The 16234-nt window shown below is 40.3% G+C and overlaps 3 protein-coding genes across 5 annotated transcripts in view; 2 read left to right on the top strand and 1 right to left on the bottom strand.

Moving 5' to 3' along the window:
• Positions 1-1869, top strand: part of prr36a (proline rich 36a) — a 31457-nt gene extending 29588 nt beyond the window's left edge. For both annotated transcript variants that reach the window (XM_075462579.1, XM_075462580.1), the window contains one exon: positions 264-1869. In XM_075462579.1, the coding sequence (XP_075318694.1) occupies positions 264-1315 (1052 nt within the window). In that variant the 3' untranslated portion in view covers positions 1316-1869. The remainder of the gene's footprint in view (positions 1-263) is intronic.
• Positions 1870-5680: 3811 nt separating this feature from the next.
• On the bottom strand, positions 5681-9729 carry c4h19orf67 (chromosome 4 C19orf67 homolog). Its single transcript, XM_075462338.1, has 7 exons — positions 9588-9729; positions 8335-8512; positions 8103-8253; positions 7356-7456; positions 6858-7079; positions 6594-6746; positions 5681-5798 (listed from the first exon to the last, which is right to left on the bottom strand). The coding sequence occupies exons 1-7, from the start codon at positions 9727-9729 to the stop codon at positions 5681-5683; spliced, it is 1065 nt and encodes a 354-aa protein (XP_075318453.1).
• A 4151-nt stretch (positions 9730-13880) lies between these two features.
• Positions 13881-16234, top strand: part of pkn1a (protein kinase N1a) — a 62854-nt gene continuing 60500 nt past the window's right edge. For both annotated transcript variants that reach the window (XM_075462575.1, XM_075462577.1), the window contains exon 1: positions 13881-14701. In XM_075462575.1, coding sequence (XP_075318690.1) covers positions 14681-14701 — 21 coding nt within the window. In that variant the 5' untranslated portion in view covers positions 13881-14680. The remainder of the gene's footprint in view (positions 14702-16234) is intronic.

Below are 16234 nucleotides of genomic sequence, written 5' to 3'. Positions count from 1 at the left end.
TTTTCTGCTGTTTTTGTTCTTGCACCCCCCCCCCCCCCCCTTTGAATTATTCACAGGCTGATTCTGTCACTGCTGCTTAAAGTGCAACTATCTGTAACTTGTTCAGAATTTTAATCCCCAAACAGACCTTTTGAGCTTTGCTTCACAAGGCTTCCAAGATTCGTCACACCCTTCTGCTTGTACTCACTGCACAGCTGTCTGTGACCTCTGTTGTATAACATCACGCTACTGTAATCTTCTTTCCCGCTTCCTCTCCCACACAGGCCTCACTGCTGTGCTGCACCCTCACCGTCGGGATCACTCCGCACACCCCAGAACCTACTACGACCTCGTCAAACCCCTCTCTGCCGCCGTCGCCCCGCCCAAGCTGACCTGTGCCGACCTTCCACCCAGGAACCCTGGGCAGCAGGCGCTGAGCCCTCAGCTCCGCAGGCTGGAGCAGCATCAGAGGCAGCTGCTGGAGCTGCAGCAACGCAGGGAGCAGCAGAGCAGACCGCTGGAGGAGGCGGAGCAGGAGAGGAAGAAGAGGGTGGAGGAGGAGGAGCGGAAGAAGAAGGAAGAAGCTGAAGAGGAAATCAAGAGAAACGAAGAGGAGAGGAAGAAGCGAGCAGAGACGACTAAGAAGGAAGAGGAGCTGAAGCAGAGGAGAGATCTTGAACTGGAACTGCAGCAGCAGCAACAGGAGCTGAAGCAACGACAGCAAATAATGCAGTGGCAGCAAGAGCTGCAACAGTCCAAAGGTCAGACGATACTGCTGTCCCCTTCATCCGGCCTCTGCACCATCTATGAAGCGCTGGAGAACAGTGACGAGGAGGCTGAAGACGAACAAACGCACGAGCAAGACGCCACTAAAGACAAAGGATCTAAGCAAGCGGTACATCCAAGGCTGTGTGACGGCGGCGAAAGGGTGAGGTCGGATGAAGACGAACATCAACGCCCTACACTCATTGACAGTCCCCCTCCAGCATCCAGCAACCTCTCTCAGGAGGAAGATGGATCCTCTTTTTCCCCCGCCGAGTCCCCAGAGCGCCCGCCACCCCTCGACTTGGACTGGGGAAAGAAAGTAGACATCGTCCAGCAGCTGATCAATCAGACGCTGCTGCTGAATGGAGATGGCTGCTCCTCCCTGCTGCTGCTGCCCGGCGGTACTGGAGGTAAACTAAGCCCCTTGGAGAGCAGCCTGTGGCCAAGCCTAGTGCCTCCACTCACCCCTCCTTCTGCTACCGTCACCTCTGTTAGTAGTTTCTCTCCGGAGGCCACTGGCAGCTCCCCACAGGGGGAGTGGACGGTGGTGGAGCTGGAGACGCATCACTGAAATGGGCCTCAGTGGTGTGTGATTGCACTCACACACTTTAACAGTACTGCAGGTGTTGTGTATTTACACACTCGTACAGAGAATACGACACAGGTGCTGTCTACGTGGACAAATACACTTGCAGATTCAAGACTGAAGAAGGCACACAAATGCAGTGGAGCACACAGCGCGACACACTTCTGTACATTTAGAATACTCCCTACATACAAATGTTTACTTCTGAGGGACGGCTGTTTTAGACTGAGGTAAATATTGGAGCAGGGGAAAAGGATGACTGCAGTTTAAAAAGAGATGGGTGGGAAATATTATACAATGGTATTATTTTTTTTTTTAAGACTTGAGCAGATAAATGCAACCTGTGACAAGTGGTCACAAATTAAGATGGAGCTTTGTTCAAAATGTCATTTCCCCAGACGGTCAGGAAATCACTGCTGTAGGTTCATTTCAGATACAAGCACAATGCAGCTGAACTGGAGGTTATTTCTCCTATAGTTGTTGTTCAAATATGCTGGGGGACTCTGTTGCCCTGAATTAAAGGGATAGTTCGCCTCTTTTGACATGAAGCTGTATGACATCCCATATTAGCAACATCATTTATGAACATCTTCTTACCCCCTGCTGCGTCCTGTGAGCAGAGTTCCAGCCTCGTTTTGGTGTTGATGAAGGTAGTCCGGCTAGTTGGCTGGGGTTTAAAAAATAAAGCGTTTTGCTTCTCAAAACAATATGCGTTCAAAAGAGTAATACATTTGCATCACAAAATCGTTTTGCATGAAAGTCAGACCTCACATCGCTTGGCCCTATTTTTGCCTCCCTTGATATCAATGTGTGCCGACCGAGCAGCAAACACCGTAACATGTGCGGCTATCGCTAGGTGGCTGGACGCATTGATATCAAGGGAGGCAAAAATAGCGCCAAGCGATGCGAGGTCTGACTTTTTCATGCAAAACGATTTTGTGATGCAAATGTATTACTCTTTTGAACGCATATTGTTTTGAGAAGCAAGACGCTTTATTTTTTAAACCCCAGCCAACTAGCCGGACTACCTTAGTGGACGCCAAAACTCGCCTGGAACTCGATTCACAGGACGCAGCAGGGGGTAAGAAAATGTTCATAAATAATGTTGCTAGTATGGGATGTCATACAGCGTCATGTCAAAAGAGGCGAACTATCCCTTTAAGACTCTCAGGGAGTGGAGACATGGAAAGTTATTTCCTAATGAAATTTAGACCATTTGAGCCTTTAAATGAGATGATGCATGACTTTTAAAAAAGGTTAATTTGTTAATCGTTAAATTAAGATGGAGGTGACGATGGTTACCAAACTGAAAAGTAAAGTCTATACTTTGTTTTAGATGACGTAAACCTCCCCAAGCTGCTAAAATAAAGATGAATCGATATGCCGAGTGAAGAACCTGGATCTCACCTGTCCCACCGAAACCCAAGTAGCAAAACGCAACATGACACCGCTCACTGAAACTCGCCACCTTTCTCACCTTAAACTTGAGATCCTACACTACGAATCCACATGCCATGTCACGATACCATGATGCGTCATTGCTACTGACTGAAAGGGTGGAACCGTAAATTTGCTGTATCTCTGTGCCTTGCACAAACTGCCGCGTGGCCGCATTTGTAAGGTAAATAGGATTGTTTTTCTCACCTGCGTCTCTTAATTGAAGCCATACCCTTTTGTTCATACGTGTTTACATGCGCCCTCATCATCTGGTCTTTAAAAATAGGAATCTTGGAATCTCAGGAATCTGAGATCTTGCTCTTAAATGGTGATAAAAGTTCACCGCTTCCTAGTGTTCCAGGAGACTGCACTTAATCAAATTCCTGTGGTAGTGTGTCACGCCAAATGTGGTTGTTACAGCGAAGTCCCCAATTTCAGAGCATTGAATTTTTAAACGTTTAAGTCGAAGAAAACCATCTCCATCTGAGCTGTTAGGTTGAATATGTGTCATTTAAATTTCCCTTTTGAAACACTGGAGTCAGACTTTAATTGGGTTGTAGTTACTGTATATATTTTATGGTTGTAGCCAAACACTGCTGAAGGTAAATATGAGAGAAAAACATGTATGTTGTTTTTTTTTAATATCATGGCACTGTGTAGCACTGTCAGTTCAGATTTAGTTTGCTTGTTCTCCCTGTGCCTGTTCTCTGGGTGCTCCAGTTTCCTGCAACAGTCCAAAGACATACATATTTAAACTGACCCTTGGTGTGCATGTGAGTGCAGTTGTTTTCATCTAAGTGATGGGTTGGTGACCTGCCATGGATGTAACGAACATTTCGCCCCTTCAGCTGAGGTGGCCCGTAACTATGGAAGTTTTTCTGTGCCACCAGTTTGAATACGAATTTCTAATATTGAATTTTTACAGCATCAAAATCAGAAAAAAACTGAAAAACCAACAGTGTAAAAAAAAAAAAAAAAAAAAAATCAATTTCTAAAAATAAATCACAAAAATTCAACAGCTAAAATTTCAGTGTAAAAAAAAATTCAATATCTAAAAAGTTCAGTGGAAAAAAAATTTTTTTTTTTTTTTTTTTTTTTTTTTTTAGATGTTAAATTTTTACACGAATTTCTAATATTGAATTTTTACAGCATCAAAATCAGACTGAATTTGAAAAACCAACTGTATAATAAAATTTTAAAAACAAAAATCAGTGAAAAAAATTCAACTTCAAAAATTTCAGTGGGAAAAAAAATTGAAGTGTTGTTGTTTTTTTTTTTTTTTTTTTTTTTTTTTTTTTTTTTTTTTTTTTTTTTTTTTTTTACACTGTTGGTTTTTCAAATTCAAAGTCTGATTTTGATGCTGTAAAAATTCAATATTATAAATTCGTATTCAAACTCTGACGGCACAGAAAACCTTCCATTCGTAACCCTCAGCAGGATTAAGCGGGTATAGAGAAGGAATGGATGGATGGATGGATGAATGGTTTCACGATCAGTATCTGGGACTCTAGCTCGACATTTAAACGTCACTTTTTGTGGTCTTTGTTGAATTTGTCTTGTTTACAGAATGCGTTGCTTCAAAACACAAAGACGGATGAGCATCTGCATTAATGAGGCCCGCCACATGGGTCGTGTAAAAAATGCAACTAACTCTGGGGTCTTGACCGGGAGTGCTGTGAAGGCAAGGTTGGGATGTTCCTGCGCTATGTGAGGAGTAGGGTCAGGTATTAGATTATTCTGGGATGTTATTAAAACTGTGATAAGCTACAGTATGGAATGTCTGGTGGTTCATGTCTGTGCTTTGTCTTTTTTTTTGCCGTCAGCCAGTTTTAAGGAAATCTTCACTAACATTTGAAAGCGGTTCTTGTCTTGGGTCAGTTTGATTTAAAAATAAATAATAATAATTAGTTTTTATGACAAAACTGAACTGTTTGATTTCAGAACTGAAGGCATCGACAGGGAAAAACTTAAAAAAAAAAAGCTTTTAATACTTTTGTAAGTTGAATGTCACCACAGAAGTTGTCCCCTGTACAACAAACACACTACAAGTCCAGATAAGATTTTTTTTTTGTTTGTTTTATGTCCAAAATGTCTCCTAAAGCAGCTTCATGGTGTTGTTGTTTGTGGGTATATTGTTTCGAAGACTGATCACTGTAATGAAGGGAGTCTCCACTTTACTTTTGTACTTCAGAGTTTTAGTAGTAGCTGTTGTAAGAGTTATATATAGATTTTTATTGAATACAGATCAAGGATGTTGGGTGTGAATGGTAGATTTTATTCTTTATAATTAAATTGCCTTCCATTGTCCACACAGCAGAAATGATGAGTGGAGTGGTCTGCATTGATAAGTGAACATACTGCGTTTGTTGCTCAGGCTAAGAGTTCTTAACTCTTCATTTAGATGTTAATTTATTGACAGAGTTAAGCCTGTGTGTCCTCATGTAAATGTATTCATGAACCTGGTTTAAAAAAAAAAAAAAGTAAATGGTAAATGGGGGGGGCCCATCTCACTTGTGGTCCAACTCATGGCAGCTTGTTATAAAATATGACCTGTTTCTTTGACAGATTTGTAATTGTGTGTAATGATTTCAATGCAATGTTTCATGTTAATAAAATGCGTTGTTTTTTTTTTTTTAATGAATCTGGACTTATTTACAACTGATTTTACAAACTACAAACTTGAAATTTGACATTAAAATGGTGAAACTTGAATAACTTGGACTTGAAATCTTTCAAAATTTACAAATCAAATCGGTTGAACCTGACAGAATCCTCCATATAACCATTTTAAAACAACAATACTGTTATACAAACAAACCCCCCCCCCTTTTTTTAAATACCTCAGCTTGGGCATTACTTAACTTAAGAATCTCTGTGGAGTGTAGCGTGAGAGTCAAACTGTTTGTGTCTCCATCAAATGTGTGACAGCAGCAGCTGCTGCAGGCAGTCTGTGGCACTGCAGCTGGATGGCTCTTCATCACCCAGGAAAAAAAGCCTGCAATAACTGGCCTGAGGGACCTCGCATGTGATCCTGAAACAAACATTCAGATGCATCGGATGGCCTCAAGTTACAACTCGGTTATTCACGATTCAGGCTATGTACACACGTAGCCGGGTATTTTTAAAACCGAATATTTCCCCCCCCTCCGTTTTTAAAATAATTTGTATCCACATTACCTCGTTTTCGAAAAAAAAAAAAAACCTTCCACACACAACCGAACATCTGCGTTTTCAATCACTGACAATGTTTGAGACCACCTGTCTTGACAACCCAAATGCATTTGCTGTTTTGCGTAATCTGCCCTCGTCAGCTAAATAATAAAGTGTGCACGCAACTTTTTTGAGCACACTGACAGGTGATCGCGTGAGAGTAGACTGCCCCTCGATATGAGGACGTAATAATTCCGACAGCGACAGGAGTGAGGACCGGGACATGCGGAAATTGTCACGCCATTCCTCTGGGAGTACGACTTGGGCGTGTAAAATCAAGGCAGTAAACAGCGCCTGCACAATAATAACCACCACAGTTCTCAAGGCATCCATGCTTCTTCAGTAAACAAAGGTCTCACTTTAGACTTTTAAGCAGATTTGTTGTTGTTTTGGCGCATATTGTGACGTTCGAAAACGCAAATCTCCGGTTATCTCTGTCTACACGCAGCTGCATAAACGGAGTTTTTAAAAATATTCGTTTATGATGCGTTTTCATGTGGATGACGGGTCCAAACGTAGAAAAATATATTCGTTTTAGCAGATACCCGGCTACGTGTGGATGGGGCCTCATTCATGGGAAAACTAGTGTCAGAAACTGTAAACGGGGCGTCTTTACCAGTCATAAATATCCTCAGTTGTGGGGTCAGGGTTCACCTGCACCCACTGACCGATGGACCACATCCTCATTACGTTATCACGACGGACCTCTTTTCTATCCCCGTCGGCCTCTGCGTCTCCATTTGAAATGTCCTCGTAGCACAGGAAGTAACTGAAATTGGCACAAGCACAGCAGTAAGACGAGCTCGCAGTTCAAACGGCTCTTGGACTGAGCAAAGAAAACAAAGTAAAAGGGCGGAGAAGCTTTAACATTCAGACCCACTGGTCAGTGTGGCACTTCGTTTCGTCCCATCTGTCCTCGCAGCCTCCGTCCTTCTCCTCTTCCGTCCGCTGCTGCTCATCCGGGAGTCTCTCCACATTCCAGCGCATGCGTTTGTACAGTCCGCTGTCGACCCGGGCCAGGTATGGCGTCGGCTTACAGTAACGGAAAATGGTTAGCCTCAGCTGACCCAGCCGAGTCTGACCGATGCAGAAGTGAGACACGCTGGGAATGCAAACGGATGCGGGTAAAGAGTTGGATGGGAAGAGGAAAAAAAAGACTTGCAATGGTCAGAGGATCAGTTTTGATTATAATTAATAAAGTATGAAGAGAATAATAGACATTTTCAGAAAAGGTGTTCTTTAAGCTATTCTCTTTCACAGAAATGAAGTAAAGAATTTAATTTGTTTGTTCTTAAATTTAACTACATTGGAACAACTTCTTGCAACCACTATGACAAAACTACTGAACACCAACGTGATAATTTGTGTGAGTGTGTACTTGTTGGGCTCAGTCTCATCCAAACTGAGAAGATCATAGCTGGTGTAGATCAACACCAGCTGCTCCAACCTGTCACACAGCTGCTGAGAGAAGTGCAACAGCTGTGCACACACACACACACACACACACACACACACAGCAGAAGTTTTCAGTCATGTTGTTTTGAGTTAAAGGATAACTGCGGTGTTTTATTTGACATTTTGTACTGGATGTTCGTTGATATTACTCCGCCAACGCTAAGAAAATAGTTCGAGCATGAACGAGCTGCCAAATAAAACACGACAGAAGCAACTTTTCGCAACGAAATTTGATATGGATTACCAGTGCACACCAGTAACCACTCTGGTGAGTTGATTATATTGAAAACGGACGTTTATGGTGCTTTTACGGACCTTTTTGGACATGCACATGACTTGCCGTTCTGAAGCAGGTTGAGATGAATCAAAATTAGGCAAATACCGGAGACAGCAGTAAACATCAAAAAAGCGGTGAGAGGGGTTCTAAAACATTGCAGACGACTCAGAAAAGAGGCTTAATGTTGAAAATACCGCAGTTCTCCTTTAACTGAGATTTCAGCATGCAGTAAATGATACTGTTTATTGAATTGAAACATGTTTGTGGCAGAACTGGATCTAAAACAATCCCAGAAATCTTTAAACAATAAAATTCCCAAAACCCGACCAAATAAATCTCGAGCTGTAATCATACCATTTTAAATGTCATAAGTTGGTTGTCATTTCAGAAAACGGTTACCTCTGAACAAACGTCAACAGGATGATGGGTGTTTTGTAACGCCGCGCTCCTAGCTGTGGATTCCAGGTAGTTGAAAAAAGGTCTGCAGGTGTACAGGAGGGTTGATACTGCAGCAACAAGAGCCTCTCTCTCAAGGTGGCTCTGCCTGTCAGAAAACACAAGAAACCTGGCGAAACTGCAAACATACCCAGTTTAATCACTCCGTTACCACTAACCAAGAACTTACCCACTCACGAGGCAGTCCTGTAAGTTATCTGCTTTGCTCAAGAAGAACTGGAGCTGCAGACGGATGGAGTGGAAGCTCCTCTCCATCTGTCTGACCTCAGGGCAGCTGCATGAGACATGCCCAACACAAGGTGGCGCCAGAGCAACGTCAGCCAGCAACAATAGGGGCTCCTCAACGTCTAAAATATAAATTCATAAAGTTATTTTATATGGGGGGGGGTCGGAAGGGAAGAGTCGTTTTAATCAGCCATGTCCTTTTATAAATGTCCTATGTAGCTTATGTATAACAAGCATTTGTGTCGCGGGGCTTCTCAATCATTTGCTTACTTTTAACAAAACTGTAGCATGAAATATGAGCAGCAAAAAAGTGATAATTTAGGTCATATAGGATAACAGGGTGCCTGCGCAAGTCTTGAAAGTCTTAATAAGTATGGAATTTTGAAGCACTGTTTTTCCAGACCTTGAAAAGTCTTGAATTTTGTGTGAAAGTCTTAATAACTACTGCACATTATGTACACAGGCCAGATTTCTATATTTTTACGTCTATATTTCTATTTTATTTAAGAATCCTGTTACAATATTGTTGTTGCATGCTTATTTTTATCTTTATCTTATCTTTTAATATTATATATTTGGACATCCAGTGCGGGCAACAATGCAAAGAATTTCATTGTTCAGGGAAACACGTTTCTAACTGCACACATGACAATAAACCTTTGAAATCTTGAAATAAAGTATGGAAAATAAATGTATGGTAGAATTTTACAGTATCCTCAAAGGCATTGTGAAATGAGAAATAGGAAGGTAGGCTATAAAACTATAATTTTACTAACTGGTCACGTACTGTATTAGCCTAATGGGATGAGATGTGAGTGCAGAGACTGAATTCTACATACATTCATTTTTTTTTATAGATAGTTTTTGTGACACTTGTTTGATGTGAAATTCATGTACTTGTGATTTTCATGTTTTGAAACGTTTTCATCAGTAAAAGCATATTTTACTGTGAATAATGCATTTGTTCATTGAATACTAGCCTATAAAAATGAACATTTCTAATAAACACAGTTGGTTCAATCTCAACCAAAGAAGTAGGGAGCAGGCACACAAGTTACAAGTACATAAAGTTAAGGTCTTGGGGGAAAAAAAGTATCAGTTTCAAAAAAGTCTGGAATTTTAATTTGGATAAAGAGCAAGCACCCTGGATAAGGATTACGCCTATATTTTATGAGCATGCAATACGTTTAATTTGACCTCGACGTCCAAAGTTAAGCAGACCCTCTGTGCCGTCTGACGCCTCGCCGCATGTGTCCTCCTGCAGCGGGTCTCTCAGTGAAGGCCGCCCCGGCGGTGAGCCATCGGGCTGGAACTCAACCTGAACTTCGGTATCTGTCATGCTGTCTGCTGTTGACGGTGTTGGTCTTCTTTAATTAAAAATACCTGTTGAAATACACTACAAAGAGTTGTTATTTGTGGCTCTGCCGTGCATCTTCATTAAACTACTTGCTAATAACGATCGATCTCGTTGAGCTAGCTAGCTAGGCTAGGCTAGCTGTGTCGACGCTAGCTTTAAACTGAACGTTTAAACACAGAAACTGACACATTGACCTTTCGGGGTTTTTCTTTACGAAATAGTTCACATTCTAATCACATGTCCATTAAAATTGTAGTAACTTGATCATTACGTTTACGTTTACTAGAAGCTAATTTTAACATTAGCGACCTAATCTTTCGCCTAACGTCTTTACCTTTGTCTTGTCTATGGCTACATGTCAAAGGTCAAATTTCCTTACTACTACTACTACTACTACTGCTAATAACATTTTAAAAATAGTAACAATAATATTCTTAGAATATTTCTGTATTTATTATGTTCTCCTTTTAGCGGCAAAACTGAAAAAGAATACTTTTTATTGATCTTTGTGGTGTTAAAATTGGCTTTATTAAAAGTACTTTTCCATGATGGACACGAGACATCCAGAGAATATGAAGACAAAACAGGGAAAGCAGGTGCAGAGGCACACACACATTATTTGGGTTATTCAGAGACATTATTTGGCTTATTCAGAGAATATGACGAAGCATGTTGAACCTACTCATATCCAATCATATTTGATCAATAAGGGGTCCAACCTATGTGAAACAATGAAGCATATAAATACAAAATGTTACCGGAAATCGAGGCTCTGTCTGACGGATTTCTGTCATACTGAGTCCGGCGCTGATATACTCCATTTGTTACCACAAATAAAGACTTCATTTAACTTGAGATTACTCCGGCTCGTTCTTGAGCTTCCAATGAAAGAATCGATCTAACAATTGTCAAGACATTGTTAGATTGGCGAAGAATTCAATAATTCTAAATCAATATAATATATATCTATCAAGATAGATAGATGGAAAAACAACAAGTCTATCGCCATCTGAGAAGTTAATCTTACCATTTAGAGGATGATGAAATGTTACCGTTGTAATTTTCGCCAGGACACATATTTCACCTCCATAGTTTGTGTTAGCTTCTGCAGCAACAGTGAACAAAGCAGCTGTGAGCGCAGCACCAAACTCTGATCTGTCCTGTCGGACCTGGACTCCTGTTAAGAGACCTTGCCCTGAATGTTTAAGCCTGAGATCCAAATACTTCTGCTCATCAAAAGTGTCATTTGAGTTTAACAAAGCAGAGTTTTAACATGGAGGCAAGGAGTGAGGAGAGATGTGTTGCTGTTCTTAACGAGAGGCACATATGCACATGGACGTGTTACAGGTGAAGTTTACATTGAGGAAACAGTAGCTTTTGCCGTCTCTCTGTCTTTTCTTCAGAGACTAGTCCAGAATGAAAACTGCCCAGAGTTCAACAATTTCGGTTTACTTCTCTCGTATAATACTTTCATACATTTTAGTGTCTGAATGATTAATTATTTCAGTCACTTAATGCGTTTAGGATTTTACAGAAACATGCGTATTCATTCTCATTCCCTGTTTATTGCTCAACTGACAGCTGACTGTGTGACACTGGCTTCAAATTTATTTGCATTTACTAAGATCTGATTACAAGTGATCATTCAAGACATGTACACACTAATTATAATTCAATTACTGAACAGCCTCTGACTCTTCATGGAATGGCATATTTTATTGAAATTGACTGTATCTGGGTGAGAAAAGAACCTTTTATACAACATAGAATAGTATGGCATATGTATGTATATACACATATAGCTGTCCAGTAGCATTTATTAAATTGTCTGATGTGATTACAGGATATGGAGTGTGCGTACCCTGGAGTAAAGGGTCTGTGTGTTCCTGCTTCCTTGTTTCTCTTTCTCCAAATTTTCATCTTGCAAATCAGTAATGCAAATGTGGTTCAGTTCATCAGTTTCAAATCTGCTATCAACGTCTCTTTGTGCTGTAATATCACCTAATCCTGTTGTGAAATCCTCTGTCTCCCACATTGGCTTTTTGCATTAAAGCAGCTTTAGCATTTCTGTTGACTGAGATGAGTTTGTCAGATTTACTCTGAAACGTGGATAACCATCTGTTAATCTTTTATGGAGGAAAATCTTTTTTTGGGAGCAAAACTGTGCAAAACGAGCGGAAAAATCATCAAAACATGATTAAATAGTACACTTTCCTCCATTTCTTTCCCTTTTTTTTGTTAACCCCATTCATGTTCTTTGCTCAGCTTTGTACTCTGACTGCTTTTACAGTATGGAATTCAATGGGATTGTAAAATGGGGTGGTTGATCACTGGAGGATAGTTAACAAGCCTAACTAGCACATGGGGTCAAGATTTTAGTTGAAAAGTCTGTCCAAAAGCCACACAAATGGCCACAAATTAAGATGCATGATGGCTGCAAAGACAAAAAAGGACAAGAAATAACTACGAAAAATGTAAATGACTGACTCAAAGCGACTTAAAAAAAGGTTAAACTGGATGTAACATGAGCACAGGTAGTGACAGTCACTGCAAAGATGCACAAAACAGCGATATAGAAGCAGAAAACACCTGTGTTTTTGATAATATTGTTGCTCTTTGTATTTTTGCAACCTCGAACAATGGCTGTACCCAGGGGCAGACTGTGTTTTCAGCATGTTGGTGCTAACATGACAGCACGCTGTCCTTTTCTTTTCTTTTAAAATGCCAGTAATAGCAGTTGTATGGAAGTTTTTCTGTGCCATCAGAGTTTGAATACGAATTTCTAATATTGAATTTTTCCAGCATCAAAATCAGACTTTGAATTTGAAAAACCAACAGTGTAAAAAAAAAATCTATTTCTAAAAACAAAATTCAGTGGAAAAAAATTCAACATCTAAACAGAAATTCAGTGGAAAAAAATTCAACATCAATTTTTTTCCCACTGTTTTTTGTTTTTAGAAATTGATTTTTTTTTACACTGTTGGTTTTTCAAATTCAAAGTCTGATTTTGATGCTGTAAAAATTCAATATTAGAAATTCGTGTAAAAATTCAGTGTAAAAAAATTCAACATCTAAAAAAAAATTCAACATCAAAAAAAATGCAGTGGAAAAAAATTCAACATCTAAAAAAAAATTCAGTCGAAAAAAATTCAACGTAAAATTTTTTTTCCACTGAATTTTTTGAAGTTGAATTTTTTTCCCACTGATTTTTGTTTTTAGAAATTGATTTTTTTTTTACACTGTTGGTTTTTCAAATTCAAAGTCTGATTTTGATGCTGTTAAAATTCAATATTAGAAATTCGTGTAAAAATTCAGTGTAAAAAAATTCAACATCTAAAAAAAAATTCAGGCTGCGGCTACACGAAAACGTTTTTCACTGTAAACGATACTTTTTCTTATCGTTTCGCTGTCGCGGCCACACGGAGCCGGCGTTCCCACTACCCCAAAACGATAGTTTTTGAAAACGGGTTCCAGAGTGGGAAAGTTTGAAAACGGCCTCGTTTCGTTTCCATTGTTACAGCTAAAACGTTTTTGCGTCAGTCACACGTTGACGCTGGGAGCCAATTTTAACACTTCTCTATTGTCTCACAGCGTGGCGTGACACAGTGGCGTGTGTACTGCATCGTTTCATCGTTTTTGTCTGGACAGCAGCGCGTTTCCGTGTGGTCGCAAGAATTTTCGAACCCGTTTTCAAAAAAAACCTCGTTTCGTTTTCGTGTAGCCGTAGCCTCAGTGTAAAAAAATTCAACATCAATTTTTTTTCCACTGAATTTTTTGAAGTTGAATTTTTTACACTGAATTTTGTTTTTCGAAATTGTTTTTTTTTACACTGTTGGTTTTTCAAATTCAAAGTCTGATTTTGATGCTGTAAAAATTAAATATTAGAAATTCGTACTCAAACTGATGACACAGAGAAACTTCCATATATTCACGCCCTGTTTAAAGCGAGTATTATCAGTTTGACTACTTAAGTCTCCTGACTTTGAATTTACAATGTGAAGAATTTACATTTTACCAAGATTTTTTTTTTTAAATAGATAACACTCAACAGTTGGTTAATCAGAAGTCGTCAAGAGAGTCTGGCTGCAGGTCACATGACGCATACGGGCGCGTGCCCGCCCTTCCCAGCGTTGGATAAATGAACGCGCGTCCCGGCGGTTTTCTGTTGTAGCCCTCCGTCAGTTACCCGCTGATCGAACGTCTGGGCACGCGGGGTTTGCCCTTCCCTGTGTCGTCTTTTCGTTTATGCGCGACTCTGACTTTTACCGGCGGGGTATTTACTATTTACCGGGCAGGGAAGGTGTCTATTGTCCCTCTCGACTGCATTAAGCGGCGTGTGAAGCACTGACAGGCGGCTTTTTTTTCATAGACGGGAGACTGAGGCGTGTTCGTTCGTTGTTTCACGGATGTTACCGGGAAACCAGGAGAGGAGGAAGGGGCTTTCTTTCATTGTATGTTCACCGTGGAAGCGGCTCACCGCCCCGGACTGCTGGTGGATTTTACCGGGCTGTTGCTAGCTGTTGCACGGCAACCACTCACAGAAGATGGACTGAAGCTCGGCTGTTTTCCTTAGATGTTGTCACGCTAATGATTCGTCTTTTTTAAAAACGCACAGTCAGTAGACGTGTTGTTTTTTTTTTGTGTGTGGTGGTGGTGGGGCTAACGTTGGTCAAAAGCACACCCGGGGAAGGACCAGTTCAGCTCAGGCGCGGCCAGACAGGCAAAGCCAACAATGCGGATTACCTCCTGACTGTTTGCCTTTGTGTGAGCAGGCTGCATAAAGTTGAGACGCAACTCGCAGGGCGAAGAGTCGTCGTTTTTATTGTCTAAAGAAAGGAAACTGTGTGTGTTTAACCCGAGGGACAGATTTCCCCCACATGTCCACACGCTTGTCTGTGAAACAGGACTGAAAACAGGAGCAACAGGACCGTCCATGGCCAACGACTCTGTTCAAGTAAGTTTACGCAGCTGGATGTCCTCCTGCCCGCATTGTCTAATAAGTTGTCAGCCTTGTGTTGAGGCTCATATGCTGAGTGGTCGTACAGTTTTATATATATATATATATATATATATATATATATATATATAATGTAAAATAAATAAAATAATTTTATTTATAAAAATAAATAAATTATAATAAATATTTTTATTTATTTTTTACATTTACATATATATAATTTATTTTTATAAATATTTTAATTATATATATATATATATATATATATATATATATATATAATTTTTATTTTTTTTTACTTAGGAAGTGGAGGGAATTCTTTGCTTAAAAAAATAAGAAAAGAAAAATGTATACCACATATTATATTATCAAACCTGGGATACAAAAGGAAGTTTTTTCTGCACACAACTCATGTCCTCTGTGAAAAACAAAAATGCTGTGTGTATATATATATGTGTGTATTTTTGTTGGAAACCACAGTTTAAGTTTCTGAATAAAAAGTACATTTATTATGTCTTTAATTGCTCTAAAACTCGAGACATTTCTTTGCCCCCTTTTTTTTAAAATTTTTTTATAATGAACTGAATTCCTTGTGATGGATTAAACAACCAATTGTTGCATCTCTCACATTGTAGTTGAGTGGCTTATATGTGTGGGTGGGTGGGGAAAATGTCTTTTGGTTTGAGGACCACGGGTAGCTCCCATCATGAGGGGACCTGTAACCACTGCATAGGAACAGATAACCCGCCTCTTGGTAGTACTGTGTTACAGGTCACTCTCTGGTTTGCTCCTGGAGCTGCGCCACCTTGGTTTTGCCCTGTGTTGTTCTGCATTGGCTGTAAAGTTTCATGTGTACAGATGCAAAGGGCAACAGCAGCCACAATACTGGTGTTTGGTGTGACAGGGCATACATTTCAGTCTATTCTCTTTCAGGGATGACCTGTTGGTGGGGGCACCAGTTACAAAGTTGTTTTCTTTTCTGTGTATGTGTGTTTGGAGGGAAAAATTGTGACATTTGCTTTAGAGTCAACTAGTTTGAATTGATGGCATCAAGTATATTTTGACAATTTTTTTTTTTTACAAAAGAAATGTATGAGGTGTGTGTGCACAATGACATTCACACCATTCAAACTGGTATTGTTGTCCCGGTAAAGCTTAAAGCTCTGAAACTCTGTCTTAAGTGTTGCGTATCGGTCGACATGTCAGTGTGGAATTGCGCACCCTCCAAGTTCAGGTGTTAAAGGTTACTGCGCCGTCTGCAATCGCACATTCCTGTTGGCATTTTAGGTCGGCAGTGAAATGGCTCGCAAGTTGGCATCGGTGTCCTCCATAGTTGGAAGTAGTCCAGGGGAGGCGCAGGTATGTGAGAACATGCAAAAGACGGTCGTGATGACAAGTGCAGCTCGGATGCAGGCAGCTGTTATGCTGGTTTAAAAGGTGTGGTTGCAAGAAAAGTTGGCTGGGAATTAAACACTTAAGAGCAGTGTGAGTTCATGACGTCATGAAATTCCACCGAGTGGTGAGCTTCAT

This window comes from Odontesthes bonariensis, chromosome 4 (assembly GCF_027942865.1).
Source record: "Odontesthes bonariensis isolate fOdoBon6 chromosome 4, fOdoBon6.hap1, whole genome shotgun sequence".
Taxonomy (NCBI): domain Eukaryota; kingdom Metazoa; phylum Chordata; class Actinopteri; order Atheriniformes; family Atherinopsidae; genus Odontesthes; species Odontesthes bonariensis.
Note: the sequence above shows the minus strand (reverse complement) of the source record. Positions and strands in the feature narration are given on the sequence as shown.